The following is a 17,772-nucleotide window of genomic DNA, read 5'->3' as shown; positions in this document are numbered from 1 at the left end:
CAGAGGATAACAAAGGCAGGGTGGAGCCATCCCCATTTCTCTTAGGGGGGTCCACATAGTGAGGCCTCTGGGGAGCTGAAAAGCAGGGTGGATTCCCTGGACGCTCAGCCGGTTCTTCTCAGTGCACCTGCTGGTGAAGCATTTCCACTTAGTGCTAAGGAAGGCTGGAGTGGAGACGAGAGGGCAAAAACAAATCAAATAGGAAAAAAGCCCCACAACTAAGCCTTCTTTTCTCAAAATCCCTCGAAAACGTGTGCTGTATAAATATATGACCTCAGTTATAAACAGCCGTGTTCCCTTTAGAATCAGAAGCAACTGTTTAGCTTTATTAGGCACCACAGACACATCAAAGCAGAGGGCTCTGTGCTCAGCAACTTGGAGTCCTGCCTATGGCTATTTATTTTCTTTTCCTTTTTTTTTTTTAAACGAAGCTTAAGTTTTTTCTTTTTAACTTTCTTCCTCTTGTTGGTTAAAGGCTACACAAATTTGGCTTGCTCTCTGAGGTCTTCAATTTAAAAAAATTTGGGCAGTATGTGACTCACCGCCTTGGTTTTCAGTGCAGTTTTATTTCATTAAGTAACAGTTTAAATGAAGTAGCACAAGACAGTATTTCATTATACTGCTGTATGTGGGCTTTATTCACCTTTATTACAGCTGCATTTCTGTTGTGAGGTTTTTTATAAAACTCTGAGCTAGAAAATTAGTGAAGATTGTGCTTGTCCATTTAGTAAGAGACAGTTTGGTTCTGTAATGGGTACCCAGGGAGCTATTGAGGCAAATTCTGAATTTGGGAAAACAAGAACCCCCTAAGAGGAAGGTGGGCATGGGTAAGTCATTGCCTATCTGTCAATATTAAGTGGGCTTCTTACAACTCCTCCTTTCATGATGGCGCTTACACTATGAGCTCTCTCTGCTGATCTGTTTTTGATTATTTCAGATCTTTACAAAATGAAATACAAAAACACAATTTTAAAAACTGGCATTCATCACCAGTGACCATGTCCAAGAGTAAGAAAATAGAAAAGTTGGACCCTGAAGAGCCAGGCTAATTTTTATTGTACATGAATGTCCTCTTCACAAAAAGTCAGCTGGTTTAAATTCATTCTGTTATGATTTGTAATATCTAAATGGAATTTTCTTCAAAGCGCCCTTGATTGATTGACCCTTAGCTGAACGTTTTGTTTTTATTTTGAGGCTGACAATAATGTTTGTTGGCATGTGTTCCACTTCAACTGCGTTGGGACGCCATGAAGCTATCTTTATGAGTCATCCAACCACAATACTAAATACATGTCAGCAAAGGAAATATTATCTGAAAAGGGAAAAATCCCTTTGATGTGCTTCAACATGCAGAGATTTCTGCGAGTTTTGGAAGCTCTGCCCACTTGTAAGGAATGGTGTACGCTTACACATTTTTTGCCCCCTTTCGGCCTACTCGGTGCCTCAGAAGACCACCCATTGCTCGAAAACAGTTCTGCTCTTTCAGCAGCAAAGTGTGTCATTTGGTTTTAGCACATTCATTTGCTGGGCGCAGTGTTTATATTAAGGGAAGCCAAACCGAGAGATGAAATGTTGCAAGGGTGAAGTACAAAGTAGACTCAATTTTTCTCAAGTTAGGAGATGCCAGTGATTTATAGCTCAGCTCCAATTTTGATTTTTTTATGTAGCAGTGGAAAGAATTAATAAAATGCACAGCTCTTGGAGATGCAGAGGGAGGAAGGGTAGCAAGAGCTAGGCAACTGGCTGGAGTTTTTGTAAGATATTCATAGAATGTTGGGAAAAACATTCTGCTTAGCTAGCAGTGCCCTCGTGAGACAGAATGGCAGCAAGTAAGGAAAATAACAAGATAAATGAAATTTTTGCAGCTGCAAGTAAAATATTGAGAATCTGCACTTTTTTATTGATCTTTATGATTCTATTGCCAAGAGCCACTTTGTGGTGACAAAATATGTTGACAAGTGCATATCTCACTGCCATGAAAAATGTGGAGAAGCATTCGCCTTATGTCTGCAGTGTTATACAAGGAACAAATTGCCCTGCTACAGCCAATTCCTTACAGAAAGGAGAAATTTAAGGCCCACCAACCCTACACACTTTTATCTTGAACTTGTGGTTCATATTTGTAGCAATTCTTCATTGAGAAAAACAGTCTCAGTCTCCTCACTCTTTTAATCTGTAGATTTTTTTTTTTACAGTACCAAAGCTATTATAAAAAATGTTTATTTCTCGGTACCTTCACTGTATCATTTCAGAGTGTAATCTTTCAGCCAGAGTAAAGTGCTCCTCTTGTATTTATTGAATTTCCATCCATTTCACATAAGAGGGTTTTTCTCTTCTCCTGTATCAAACTTTAGAAGAAGAGCAGTGGAGAGGATTTTTATTTCCCTGAGTCCTTATATCACAAAGCTGCTTAATTTTATTACAAATTTTGGAACTCCCAATGCCAAGTTGCAACAATACATTTAATGCTTTTCCTTCAAATAAGAAATCAATAGTATTTATATATGAGGTTGGGGCACCAGTGTCTTTGCAATTTTCCAGAGAGGGGATTTTCTCATTAGTGTGAGATGAAATTTTTTTTAATGAATTCTTCCTTTCTGATGTCTCCTGGGCTAAATTATCTGTCTCTTCAGCCAGTTCATTCTAGGGAGAGTCATTGTGGAAATAAACTGAATGCTGTTTATCATACTGAGTTACAGACTGTGATTGGTTGCTGGGGACAATCAGTTGGGTGTAAATTTATTACAATCAGAAACTGTTTAGATGGAGCTGAGCAGAACTTTTTCGGGGCAATAAAAATATGGATGGGGGCACATGAGTCCTATGCATTACTAAGCTGGGTTTTCTTTTGTTTTGAATAGGTCGAATATATTCTACCGAGCCTGTATAGATATCCCTAGGGGCACCGAGCTTCTGGTGTGGTACAATGACAGCTATACGTCTTTCTTTGGGATCCCCTTACAATGCATTGCCCAGGATGAAAACTGTAAGAATTTATTTTAGCTCTGAATTCACATTTCAATATACCTATTTCAAAGCTAACTTTTTAAGAGCTTTTTTTGAAACTCATGAAACGTGGTTCACTATAATAAGTAACACAAACATATACAAGTCTGTTCCATTGTTTTCTTTTCCCTGCATGTCATCTGCTTTCTCTAGGGCATCTTAACCTGTATGGGCCAGTCCTTCACTTGTTAACAACTTCAAAGCCTTTGCCAGAATTTTAAATAATAGTTGAAGCAAGTTAAGTCAGCTGGTATTCACTTAGTACCTACTATGCGTCTGGTTCTATGCTTGCCACCTTAGGGATTACAAGAACAGTGTAAGATTCACCTTCTGCTCTGAAGGGATGTACAGTCTTGTGGGAGCCACACTGTATGCAAAAATGAAGTAACAAGAAAGCAATAACATTTAATCAGGGGTAACACCCCTTTAGTTGATTGGGTGTGCTTCCTCCTACGTAGTCATTTGCATGAGAAATAATATTTAAAATGGTAGATATGTGACTGAGGAATTTGTGTCTTTCTAAATTTTTTGTCTAAAACCGTGTCTAGAAACATGTAATTTTCCCCTATCTTTATTATCGTGCCAACCATTATCTTTAAAAGAATTAACATCTAGGCAAATGTCAACTTGCAGCAACTTTCATGTAAACTTTATATTTCTGCTCTATCAGTTATTTGAAAAGTATTTTAAAGTGATTTCCAGTATTTGGAACAGAATTAGGTTATTCTGATATGCTTCAGTGAGAAACACTGGTTTCAGTGATACTGTGTTTTCTTGTCACCAAATTGACTAATTTGTGAACTGATAATTTGATGTTATGCTACAAAAAGAAACAAAGATAACAGATATCTTTTGATAATGGATAAGAAACTTCATTTTGAAAAAAGTGGTTTTTTTTTTCATTTTCTTCTCCACTTTCTAAGACATGCACTCACATACACAAAAACTACAATTTAAAAACGCTCATATTATGACTGATCAAAATGCTGATGGTCAGATTTTTCTTTCCCATTTGTCTTTAATTTCTTTGTAAAAAGAAAAATCGTCAAAAAGCCTATTACTATCAACTTTCCTTTTCTATTTTACCCTAACCCCAAAACCAATCTCAAATCAAAAAATAAATCTTTGGACATATAGTACATTCCTCTGATTTTGCAAGCTTCCACTGGAAAGTTTCTTTTCTGCAGCCATATTCCGGTTTGTGGGAGTTCCTGTTTTCATAGGAGAAAATCTCAGTGTTGGCCATGAGTATGCAGTGAGAGGCAAATGTAGACGTAGAAGCCACTGTGCTCTGCCTCAAACAGAATGGCTCCATGCCCCATGCCCCCAAAACTAGATCTTTATCTATGCACAGAAAGGCGTCAGCATCAGCCAGCCTCCGCATCTACTAACATGGACTTGTCTGTAGGTTGGAACCTTGACGTAACCATCTAGAGTGTTTGATCCAAAAGGATTCTAGAAATCTCAGGAGATCCTCTGTTTCTTCTTTTACTACAACCTGCTACAGACTCTGAAGCTGTTGTTGTGGTGTGTGTGTGTTGAGGAATGTCTAGAGTAAACATATCAAGGCCAAATATTTATTCATTCATTGTTCAGATGTGTAAGGAACACCTACCATGAGCCAGTGTCTTTGCTGGGTGATGTAAATACAGCAGTGAACAAAATGGACAAGAATCCCTACCCGCATGGAGCTTACATTTTGATGGGGGGAGACAGATTATCAACAGATATATAAGTGAATAAATAGTTGGTCAGATGGTGATAAGTGTTGTGGGCCAATAAAGCAGAAAAGGGGTAAAGAGGTGCCAGGAGTTGGGAGTTACAGTTTCAGAGAGTGAACGGGGTAAGCTCCACTGGGAAGGTGGCCTTTGGGCAAAGACTTAAGATGGTGAAGGAACAAGCCATGTGTTAGTAGGTAGAAGAGCATTCCTGGCAGCCAGACAATTATAAGTCCCAAGATGGGAATGTTCCTGGCATGTTGGAAGAGCATCACAGAGGTCAGCATGGGTGCGGCTGAGTGAGTGAGGTGAAGAGGGATTAACTTAGATGTGGGTGCGTGCTAGGGCAGGGAAGACCTTGTAGGGCCCTGGAGACCATTGTCAGGACCCTGGCTCTAACTCTGTGTGAGCTGGGCAAAGGGGGCTGTTGTAGGGTTTTGTGAAAAAGAACGATTTGACTGAATTTTTTTCAGGAATAATCCCTGAGTGGAGACTGGACAGTAGACTGGACAGGGGGAAGAGCAGGGAATCCAGCTAGAGGCTCTTGCAGGAATCCAGGGGAGAGATGATGGTGGTTTGGACTAGTATGGAAGTGGTGGAGGTGGTGAGAAGTAGTTGGATTCTGGATATGTTTTAAAAGTAAATCCAACAGCATTTTCTGACACATTAGATGCTGAGTGAGAAAGAGGAGTCAGGGATGACTTTGAGGCTTTTGGCCTGAGGAGCTGGAAGGATGGCATGACGACTTACTGAGCTCTGAGCCAGAAATGGAAACTGTGGAGTGACCACTTAGGAAATGCATTTCTTACCCTTGATCTGAATCTCTGGAGTGGGAGACTCATATGCACATGGTGCTTCCACCTGACAATGCTGTCACATGGATGGGAGGGATTGAGGGGTTGGAGTAGAGCATTTTTGGGTCTGTATGCCATTCACAGCCACCTGACAATGGCTGTCTAAGAGCGTACCACTGGCCTTCAGATTTGGTGCCACCATGCCAAAAATGTACTTTCTGGAAAAAACATACCAGTTTGCTTTTCAGTTCTTCTTTCTGCTAGTGTCTAACCTGAGTGAAGCATTCTTGAGATTGATGATTAGAGTATTGAATAAACTCTACCAGGATATATGATATATCATTTAGCACCTGAAGTCCTTGAAAGAAAATTTGCAAAGCTACAACAGCTTGAAGTATTGTAGACTCAGTAGGAAAACTAAGTAGTCCTTTTGGGTTCCGTTCAGAGCTCTAAGTAAGGGTTGAGAGACGTTTAAAAGGAATTAAGCCATTGACTAAAGTGCTCAACAGTAACAATCCCCTTTCCCCCAAGGGTATTATAGGAATTTTATTTCAGTTCCTGTCTCAGAGTCATATATCTGTCGTGATTGGCCACCCAAGAAACCAGCAGAAGGCTTCATCAGATAGTGTGGGGGACATATATGACTTTGACTGCCTCTAAGATGGATTCTCATTCCATGTGATTCACTGGGAGACCTGGGAACACCTAAATGAGGATTCCTTCTTCTGTGCTAAGAAAATACTCTGTGATTTAAAAGCACAAATGTGAAAAAGGGCATGGACAGATAATTTAACAAATAGCCCTGAGTAATTTAAATCATCTCCACTGGATTAGCAATTCCAAGACAATTTTTATCCCACTGAGCTAGCCACAAAATAAATTTGGTACCTAAAAAGAAGCTTCTTGAGATCAAAGACTTTTTCAATAGAATACCTCCACAGAGCCTCTTTACAGGGCTCAGCTCACAGTGAGCAATGACGAAATGTGCGCTGAATAAATACTGAGAATTTCTATTACCATTATTAGAAGGGATTAAATATTTCAGGCAGATTTTCTGTTGTTGTTAATGAAATTGATACCTGGACCAAGGCATTCAAGGAAAATATGATTTTACTTAGTGAGTAATATTAAGCACTTTCATTTATAAAAATATAACTTTCTTCCCATGGTTCTTTCAACATTGAAAGTACACATTTCCTATCGAGAGTGTGCGGTGGGTTTGGGTTCAGGACGTGCCCCCTCCGCCGGCAGCCCCAAAGCAGGGCGGCTGTGGGTACACTCACTGCCCGGACAGCTCATTGAAAGCCGCCTTGACTCAGAGAAGACAGCAGTTCACACAGGCATATGGGTTCTGGAAGCAATTCCTATGTTATTTTCTTTTTAAAAAAGTCGTATTATAAATGTAATAGAGCTCCAAAGAGAGCGCCTTTCCATCCACTGTGGGCCTTTCAAAAGAGCCTGAAGGAACGCCTGTGTCGACAGATCGCATCCGCAAGAAGGAATGAGGTTCCCCAAAGCTTCCAGTGGGGGATTAGCTCCTGCAGAGTGTAAAGACCTTAGTGTATTCATATTCGTTTCAGAGGAAATTAAAAAAAATCCTGGGAATAAATGTTAAACAAGTCTTCCTGCTGCTTTTTCTGTCTCAGCATATGAAGCTGAGGTGGCAGAATGTGAACCTTGATGGCAACAGGGGAGTTGCTGCACTGGAGTAAACCCTGCTTGGAGGAGCCCTGCCTTTTTCTTTTGATTTTAAAGAGCAGAAAATAAAAAGGGGAACCTCTGCAGGGTGCCCCTCACCCCTACCGTTCCACCAACAGCGAGAAACTAGGTCAGAGTCAGGAAGGCCCTACTCAAGCCCTTAGTGGTGACCTTTAGAAGATTATGTATAGTTCAGTACACAAGACCATCTGTGCAGGGCCCCAGGGGAAGCATTGTGATGGGTGCAAAAACCCAGGCCCTGTCCTGGAGGAGCTCAGTCTGCAAGAGAACACAGAAGCACATAACCACAATATCAAACACTGTGCAGATGCTGTGTGAGGTGGCCACAGCAGAGAGCTTGAGCTCGGGGCTGTCAGGTTCTCTTAAGTCATTCAGCTGGGAGGAGTCAAGGTTCTAGGCCACTTGTGTACAGTGCAAAGCTGGAGTTGGCTTAGAACCAGGAATCAAAAGATACTATCCTGTCCCTGAATGGGTAATAGAAAAATGCTGCCCTCAAGCCAGTAAGCTAAGGAATTGTCCATCTTGGGACATTGGTGAAAACAAAGTCACACTCTAAAACGTAGCCCTAGCCGTAGGATGTTATGAGGCTTGATTTTGCACTACTTGCCAGCTATGGAAACCCTGAACCAAGAAACTAATGTAAAAATTGGTCTAGAGCTGTTGAAACCTGTAGGTTCCTAGAAGAAGAAAGAAGTCACTCCTCAGGGATGCTTCTGACTCTTCTACAAGACTCCAACAAGAAGGCAGCACCCACTAAAAAGGCATTGACAGAGACAAATGACAAAGGTCTTAGGGAAAGTCACTGTTATGAGAGATTTGACTTTTTGCGTGCTGTAGGATATTGTGGTGTGCTGCCTCAAGCCCAGCTTTGCTACTGGATGGAGGCGCTCATTCCGACTGTTTGTGGGAGTGTAGGGGGCTGACATCTCAGATGAGTTGTTTCCAGGAATTACCTTTAGCCCACTTGAACCCCCTCGCCCTTGGTCATACTTCCTCCCACAGTAGCCCATGTCCAATGACTGGTCAATGTGGGGTGTATAAAGGACTGGTTCCCTTGCCTCAAACCAGGACAACCCTAAAGGACATTCATTCCATCCAGTTCCAGAGCTGTTAAACTCCTCCCTCAGCCCAGTGCTGCTTGCCTCACTTCCCAACAGGTGTTGATCCTGAGAGCAATCCTCAAACCCCAAATCCCCATTTCAGAGTCTGTTTCCTGGGCGACCTAATTTGAGACAGGTACTCCCACATTTCCATTTTCAATCCAGACCTCTTTACTGAGCCCCAGACTCCTCTCCAGCTGTCTTGGCAACATCTTCACTTCCATGTCTCACATGCATCTCCAACTAAACCTGCGTAAAGCTAAAACCACTCTATTCACTCCCACTCACTGCCTCTCCCATCTTTCAGCAGCTCTCACTCCCAATCATACAATTGCTCTGTCGAGAAACCTTGACACCTCACTCTTGCTCACCCTTCTATCCAATCAGCCACCAAGTCCTATTGATTGCATATTCTTAATGCATTTCTTCACTTCATTTCTGCTGCCACCTGACTAGTGTCACCATCCACTCTGGCTTGGACCCCTTGCAGTAGCCTTCTGCATGACTTCACACTTTCTTTCTTTAGTTCCTGGTGGCCAGAGTGAAGTTTCAACCACTTGCTTATTTTATTGTTTCAGTTTATTCACTTGTTTTGTTAATAGGTAGCTCTGTCCCATAGATCAAAATGCAGAAAGTACTGTGGACATATAAGTCTCCTTCCAAGACACCATCAGTAATGTTGGCAGATTCTCAGGTACTCTTTCAGAGATAATTTTTGCCCATTCGAGCATCTAATCATATTCCCCCTTTTATTCTCTGGCTGTCATTCTCCCACATGTATATATAGCACACTGTATACACTGTTCTGTACTTTGTTTCTTTATTTACTGATACAGAGTGATGATGCCTTTAAAGCATAAATCTGATCATCTCACACCCAAGCTTAAAATCTTTTTTTGGCTTGCCATTACTCTCTGCTAAATCCCCAGTTCCTTAATATGGTAGCCTATGGGTCACATAGAGTCTCCAGAAACATTTTCTATGGCCCATGTAGCATTTTACAAGATTAGATTCCAAACATCTCTAGACTGGCCGTGCCCTGTTCAGAATGTTACCGCCCCCATCATCCTCTGTTGTGTTAACCTGCCTCCCATCACCCCATCAGATATTTCCGTGGCCTGTGCAGCTCCCACAGGCATTGGCAATTGTGCTGCCCTCCTCTCCAGCCTCGGCTGCAGCGCGTCTCCTCTTCTTTCTCTGGCCACGTTGCCTTTTTTTCCATTCCTTTAGTGCCCTGAGCTCCTTCCTACCTCATCGTGGCACAAGACTCTATGGCAAAGCTGCCGATATTCCATCTTTTTGCATTGCCTTTTCCTCCCTTTGCACTTGTATGATGCCCGTGTACCCCTCAGGAACTCAGATTCTCTCATACCTCAAGTTTAGCCATCCCTGATTTATCATTTCCTGATATCCTTTTGCTTCTCTAACAGCACTTACCACACTTGTCTTAACTGTATTTTGTCAATTCTAAAATTTATGTGTTTTTTTTTTTTTACATTTTAATCTTTCTGAAACTGGCAAGTGTATTGCAATTAATGGTGACTTACAATTATGATGGTGAAATTAATGGAATGTTACATTTGATGAAACTGAGTAAATATTTATCTGTAAAAACATCAGCTTGATATCTGTATTTCCCACTAGAGTTTGTGTGTCAGAAGGCAGTGACTGTGGTTTTCCTGATCCCCCTATTGCCTAGCACAGGGTCAGGCATGTAATAGATGCTCAGCGACTATTTGTGGACTGAATGAATGAGTGAGGAAGGGGTAAACTGAACTTTGTTTTATAGATCCTGAATTTGCCTCTCTCAATATTTTAACTGTCCAAATTTCATGAGTTCATGTTCTTCCTTGACTGTATCCTTTAAGGCTTTGAGAGGTTGCCCTCTTCCCCTTAATCTTTGTGTTTCCAGAATGAAGAGATTGACTAGCTCAATATTGCTTCTTGCAGAAACCACTTCATCTTTTTGGTCATTTTAATAAGCCATCTCTGTACCTTTTGCCGTCGTCTATGTTGTCTTTCTTGTGTTGGGATGAAATTTCCTGTCCTTTTTCTGAAAATTTCTTGTGTTTAGTTTATACCTTTAGTGGCCATAGTCAGTGAGGCTGATATTTAGGAAGAATAATCTTGTGTGTCTCCTAAAAAGTGCTGCTTTAAATTTTTTTAGGAGATAGAGTCTTACTCTGTCACCCAGGCTGGAGTGCAGTGGCATGATCATATACAATAGAGCATTGTAAACTATCATCACCCTACTGATCTATCAAACACTAGATCTTATTTCTTCTACCAAAATGTAAATTTCTACCCATTAATCAATCTCTCTTCATCCCTACTCCCCTGTCACCCACACATTCTTTTGTTTTAATATAAAAGGTTATGTGACCTTAACAATTTTTTAGAATTAATCAATTAGTTTCCTTTTTGTTTTTGAGACGGAGTTTCACTCTTGTTACCCAGGCTGGAGTGCAATGGCATGGTCTCGGCTCACCGCAACCTCTGCCTCCCAGGTTCAAGTGATTCTTCTGCCCCAGCCTCCCAAGTAGCTGGGATTACAGGCGTGTGCCACCACGCCTGGCTAATTTTGTATTTTTAGTAGAGACAGGGTTTCTCCATGTTGGTCAGGCTGGTCTTGAACTCCTGACCTCAGGTGATCTGCTCGCGTCGGCCTCCCAAAGTGCTGGGATTACAGGCGTGAGCCACCACACCCGGCTCAGTTAGGTTACTTTCTAGGAGTGTAAGTCAGAGCTCAGAATGTATCATCTACACTTAGAGTATTATTTGTATTATTTACCCCCAGAAGCATTTTATTCCTTTTCCTACAGTGAAGTGGCTGGCCTGTGTTTCCCGCTCTCTTGCATGTTGATGGCATCTTCATTCTATGGTTTTTCTCACCATGCATTACTTCCTGTTAGTCTGAAATTGCCTGGACTTTAAAAGCTTAGTGTTGCCTAAAACCTTGTGGGCTTCCCTGTGCTTTGCCTCTTCTGGATTAGTAATGAAAGGGCCAAACAAGATGGTTCTACCCCAATCTCTGACAATGCTGCTGTTTTTATGTTTTATTTTTAAAAATGCCAGAACATGGCAAAACATTCCTTCTTGTCTTTCAGTGCCTATTTAAAAAGTAACAATCTGTGTGCCATAAAATATTTTTTAGGTGTAAAAACTGCCCACAAATTCTATGTTGATTGTATTCTTTTGCCCCAGAATTGAAATATACATAAATATTTATATATAGAATAAAGACATACATACAAACATATGTACGTAGGTGTATATAAGTATATGTATAAGTATATATAACATGTATATTTATATATAATACACACAAAACAATGTACTAGTTGTAAAAACATCCTTTAAATTTTGAAACACAGCTATTGAGCAGAGATGCTATGAGTGTGTGGTCAGAAAAAAAAATTCTGTCTTGTAAGTCTGAAAGCTAAAACTTGCCACCTAGATGTGTCCTTAAGTGAATGTGTGACCCAGGGTAAGTTACTGGACCTTCTTGGGACATGGCTTTTGTCGTTTGTAACAGGAGAAGTTAGGATTAGATCAGTGATTCTCAGCCCTGATTTCACTTTAGAAGCAGTTGGGGAACTTTAAAAAATGTAGATGCCCAGGCCCTATGGAGAGATTATAATGTAGTTTTTAAAGATTCTCCTGTGTGAGTCTAATGTGCGATAGCCAAGGTTAAGAACTGCCAACTAGACAAACTCTAGGCTCTTTCTAGGTCTGCAAGTCTCTTGCTTTACTTTTCTTTCCTAAGACAGTATGGGCTATGCCGACAGAGCCCTGCAGACAGAGCTAGTCCTCTGGTTGGATTTGCTTAACACGTGTGATTCTACAGAATGTTCTCAGTTGAAGAGTGCTTAGGCAGCGCACCTACCCCTTTCTGTGCCCGTACATGGCATCTCCCTGTCCACTTGAGCACAGAGCTTCGTGGCAGTCATAGTCCCCTACTGTTGAGGATGCCTGCGTCTTCGTGCCATGTAGCATTCTCAGCGATGGTCTGTGGCAGGGCATGAGGAGTGCTCCCAGGTCATGTGTTTCCTGCCACGCGGCCTTGAACTGGTAGCCAGTGGCCATAGTCTGCATTATTTTGTTACTTGCTATCACAGTCTTTTTGCCAATATCCTTTTCAAAATTTTTGGTCTCTAATTTCATTCTCTTGACCACCTGGTAACTTTAATCTCTCAGCCTTGAAACGACCCATAGATATAGTAGTTAAAATAAAAAAAGAAGAATTTTTAAGCCTATTAGGTTCTAATCACTTTTGGACCTATGAAATGACTAGCAAATAGTTTATAAATATTATCAACTCACTAATGTCTTAATAAAAAGAACAACAATTTCTAGATATATTATTAGATTTATCTCCTCAGAAGTATTTCTTCTAGTTCTCTCCCCACTTCCACTGCCACCACCCCAGTTTAGGGCCATCTCCCTCACACCCGTCGCTTCTCCTTCCATAATAAAAATGGTAGTTGCTGTTCATGGTAGGCCCTGTAATAAGTACTTTCATTGATGTATTTAAACCTCGTAAAAGGGGACTTTAAAGATGAGGAGGCTAAGGCTCATAGGGTCAACTATTGAGTGTCAACCATAGGTCAAGCTCTTTATTAAACGCTGTCTCTATATTATGTCATTCAGTCCTGAGAGTGACTATTTTACATTATACCAGGGACCAAATCATGGATTTAGATGTTCCATACTTGCCCAAGGCTAGTAAATAGTGAGGTTAAAACCTCAGCCATCTCAGCCACCACACCGTGCTGCTATTATTTTTAGAAGCATTAGTACCACTGTCCTCATTTTATAGATGGAATAACTGCGGCCCAGAGCTATTGAATAGTTTGCCTAAGATCACTAAGCTAATAAGAGGCAGAGGCAGGATTTGAACCTAGGTCTTTCAGATTCCAAAGCCTGAGTCACAAGCACCACCACTTGGTTGCCTCCTACTCTTTCCTTATCCACTTGCATCCCATCTATAAATCAAGTCTCTCTCAAGCCCTTCCTGAACACAGGTTCTATTTTTCTTTCTATCCCTCTGCTCAGGAATGGTCTGTGTCTACTTTCTAGATCTGAAATATCTTATTTATTTATTTGGACTTTTAAGGCCCTCTGAGGTCTCCTTCTGACCCCCAATCCTTATTCCTAGAGTGACCAGATCCCGTGCCCTGCTCAGTCAGCCCGTCTCCCTTACTATCCCACCTGCATGCTAGACTTCTCCTGCCTCCAGGTGTCTTTCATCTTGTTCCCTTCATCTCTTCAAATAGCTTTTCCTGGATACCTATCCTGTGCTGCCAAGATCTGGAGGAAAGCCTGAAATTCTCCATCAGTCAAGCTGAATCAATTTTCTCTGCACTGCTCAGGGCTCCCCTCTCTGGGCAACATCCCCTGCTCACTCCCTCTCCCTTGCTGTGCCTCCCATCTAAACTCCCTCCAGGCATAGGTGCAGTGTGGTGCTCACTATGGACTCCTGTATGTCTCAAGTCGTAAGTGAACTCCATGAGGGCAAAGACCATGTAAAACAATCCTGAGTATATAATTGCTTAATAAATAGGCATCAGATGAGTTATTAATCTGTGATAATAGTTTTTTCCCCTCAAATCAGATGGTTTGTTATGTTAATTCTGAGTCCAGAAACACAAATTCTTAAAATGTTGATTTATTTGATTTTTTTTTAAAGTATGTGTTATTGTACTTATTTTAAAGGCTAGTAAAACTGATCTTCTAAACTATTGCTATTCTCCTAGTAAATGTCCCTTCAACGGTAATGGAAGCCATGTGCAGACAAGACGCCCTGCAGCCCTTCAACAAAAGCAGCAAACTCGCCCCTACCACCCAGCAGCGCTCCATTGTTTTCCCGCAGACTCCGTGCAGCAGGAACTTCGCTCTTCTGGATAAGTCTGGGCCCATTGAATCAGGGTTTAATCAAATCAACGTGAAAAACCAGCGAGTCCTTGCGAGCCCAACTTCCACAAGCCAGCTCCACTCGGAGTTCAGTGACTGGCATCTTTGGAAATGTGGGCAGTGCTTTAAGACGTTCACCCAGCGGATCCTCTTACAGATGCACGTGTGCACGCAGAACCCCGACAGGTAACCCTAACTCTCACTGCTGACAGTGTGTTTGCTTAGTGAGACCCACTGCTTGCCTTCTCGCCAACTTCTGAGCACCTCCACAGGGGAAGCCCTGTGATAAGTGGTGTCTGCATTCTGGAAGGTCAGAGAGAAATGTGAGACCACTGCTTGACTTTCTTGCATATAAGGGCTGCACAGACAGGTTGGTGGCTGCAGAGAGGAATCTGCACTTGCCTTCCAAACAGTTCTGCCCAAGCCTAAAAGGGAGAGAAATAGAAGGAACGTTTATGAATATCATAGATGGAAAAATGAGGTCAGGATAATTAGAATCTTCTCTGTCTTCCAAAGATAATATAGCTGGCTGCTCTGCTGCTGTCACAGTCATTTCAGGGTTCACCTCCAGTGTGCCGTGGGTATGAACTTAATTAAGTACTAAGAGGTAATGAATTGGAATTTTTTGCTTAGTACTATTTTTCTTCAGAGCATGCAAACCCATAAATCCTGCAAAGCTGTCAAAAGGAAATACCTACTCTGCTAGTGATGTGGAGGAAAACAGATGCCACTTATTCAATAAACTAATATCCACACAGAAGAAAAATGTTGACTAGATACCTCAGAGTCAAAGTTGGTTTGAAAGTTTGTCAATAAAGAATTTTATGGCTATGAACTGAGGATGAAATTTAGCTGAACAAGTGAATTAAAATTTCAGGTACTCTGACGAGTGGCACAGTAGATATAATGGAACTATTATTTATGAATCAAAACCGGTTTATTTGACAGTTTTGATAGCTGCGAGCGCAAAAGACAAAAATCAAATTAATTCAATAAGAAAGGATTGCTTATGTTTTTATCTCTCCTTCATGTTCTATGAAAACTTGATTAAAACCCAAGTATCTAAGAATAGCATTCAAAATGCACTTTGAATATAAAAGCAGAAGATAATTTTTGAAGCTGGGGTAGGAGACTTGGAAGCAGGGCTCTTGGGTTATTTTCTTAATTTTGCCACTAATTTAAGCAAGCCACTTGGCTCTCCTCGCCTAATAATGTACACCCAGCTCTTCCCTCCCAGCTCTGTAGGATGCACAGTGTGCCTAGAAAACCCAAGCAGAGGCGGGGAGGAGGAGGTCGGGGGGAGAGGGAGTGGATATTTTGTAAAATAATAATAATCAATTACAGGATACATGCGCACATTACACATGCATACATTTTTATTTGTGCTGTTGGAAAAACTACTTGCTTAGCATCAACATTGCTGTAGCTAATTAATGTTGAAACATTAATTAGGGTTGTTAAGGCAGCTGTGTCTTCACAATCTTTATTTTCAATAGGCGGCCCCCCTGGTGAGAATATCAACAGACTTCTGCACGTCTTAGTACTATTGGTGTAGAGGTGATACAAAAGCTTGAAAATGTTTTCCTCATTCAGAAAGGATTTCTTTTTTCAAAATTTGCCTTCCTTGCAAATATACGTAGAACCTCAAGATATGTCTCTTATAAGTTTGCAAAGCATTTTAGTAGTCTTTAAAATACAAAAGATGCGTTAAAATCTGATTATAAACTTGCTTTTTAAATAGAGTGAATTCAGATGTTTGGATCTATTATTTGCAAAGGTTCATTATAGTCATAATAACTAATTATGCCAGGTAAAATAAAACAATAGTTGAAAAATTTCTGGATAGTAGAACTTTCAAAGTTTAGCTTTGAGGATGAGATGAGATGAGTTTATGCTGAATGCCATATAAAGCAATGAAACTATTTCATGGTAAGTAGATACTGAAACAGACTGTTTTGTCTGATCTCAGTTACACTTAGAAAATCATATGTGTGGGGCCAGGCGTGGTGGTTCAAGCCTGTAATCCCAGCAGTTTGGGAGGCCAAGGTGGGCAGATCACGAGGTCAGGAGATCCAGACCATCCTGGCTAACACGGTGAAACCCTGTCTCTACTAAAAACACAAAAAAATTAGCTGGGCGTGGTGGCGGGCGCCTGTAGTCGCAGCTACTCGGGAAGCTGAGGCAGGACAATCACTTGAACCCAGGAGGTGGAGGTTGCAGTGAGCTGAGATCATGCCACTGCACTCCAGCATGGGCGACAGAGTGAGACTCCATCTCAAAAAAAAAAAATCATATGTATGTGTTGTGATGTCTGTCCTGTAAAATAATAATGTCATAGTTCGTAATATGTATATTATCAGAAAAAATACCTGAAAAACTAGAAAGCTTACATATTCAAAATACAATTCAGTGGGAGATTGTTAGGTCTATACTGATTCCAAGCTAATTTAGAGTTATTAGCAAAAATCTAGGCAGCATGAGACTCCTGTCTTATCATGGACCTTGATGGGCTTATTTGATTCAGATGTCCAGGTGTGGAACTGCCAGCCTTTCCAGATGAGGTGAAGTAATGGGCTTGTTATCTGGGAAGGTGCCAGAGTGAGATTAAATTACTGAAGCAGTGGGTTCCTTCCCTGCGCTTTGTTGGTAAAGACTTGAGAGGTGTTCACCATCATTCTTGAATAAGTTAAAATAAAAAATTACTTCAAAAATCAGTTCCTTTATAAGCAAAGTAATAAAGTACAATATTTCTTAGTAACGATGAGGAAATGCTTGAATTACATCATCACATCTGAGTTGATTGTTGAAGATAAGGGGAAATAGAGGGAGATATCCAGTCACTTGGACCCCCTAGCTTCATTCTAGTTACATAATTTGCTTTTAGTATAAAGGGCTGGAATGGCTCATTTCTGTTCCGGAACCCAGTATGCTGTTTGTACCAGAAAGTTTGGAGGTAAGAGATACTCTCCATAATTTCTTAACCACATGGGTGAATTGCTAAATGGAAAAAATATACAGAACTATAATGGAACATCAAATTTATTCATGACAGTAGCTACGTTTGGAACCTTTTTATGGTTATTATCCACGTGGATTACAACTGCTGAATACAGGCTGAGTATCCCTTGTCCAAAATTCTTGGGACCAGAAGAGTTTTTGATTTTGGGTTGTTTCGGATTTGGGATGTTTGCATTATACTCACTGGGTTAGCATGCCAAATCTGAAAATCTGAAATCTGAAATGCACCAATGAGCATTTCCTTTGAGCATCATGTTGTTGCTCATAAAATTTTGGATTTTGGAGCATTTTGGATTTTCATATTTGGGATGCTCAACTTGTATACATATATTCTTTAGTGATTGATTCCATAGACCAGCTAGCCTTTAGTCTTTAGCAATATATGCCCATTCAGCCATTTATAGTGAAAAGGCTGAATAGTTAGAATGCATTTCCCTTGCTCAAAACACTCAAAAGCTTTTATTTTGATAGGAAAATCTTGCTAGAACCAGGTACAAGAAAGGC

At 40.9% G+C, this 17,772-nt stretch overlaps 1 protein-coding gene across 1 annotated transcript in view; it reads left to right on the top strand.

Annotated features, from left to right (window-relative positions):
* Nucleotides 1–17,772, top strand: part of PRDM6 (PR/SET domain 6) — a 105,743-nt gene that overhangs the window by 68,171 nt on the left and 19,800 nt on the right. The window contains exons 5-6 of the mRNA XM_032155899.2: nucleotides 2,862–2,986; nucleotides 14,094–14,436. Coding sequence (XP_032011790.1) covers nucleotides 2,862–2,986; nucleotides 14,094–14,436 — 468 coding nt within the window. The remainder of the gene's footprint in view (nucleotides 1–2,861; nucleotides 2,987–14,093; nucleotides 14,437–17,772) is intronic.

The sequence above is a fragment of the Hylobates moloch genome, unplaced genomic scaffold (assembly GCF_009828535.3).
Source record: "Hylobates moloch isolate HMO894 unplaced genomic scaffold, HMol_V3 SCAFFOLD_6, whole genome shotgun sequence".
In the NCBI taxonomy this organism is placed as follows: Eukaryota; Metazoa; Chordata; class Mammalia; order Primates; family Hylobatidae; genus Hylobates; species Hylobates moloch.
Note: the sequence above shows the minus strand (reverse complement) of the source record. Positions and strands in the feature narration are given on the sequence as shown.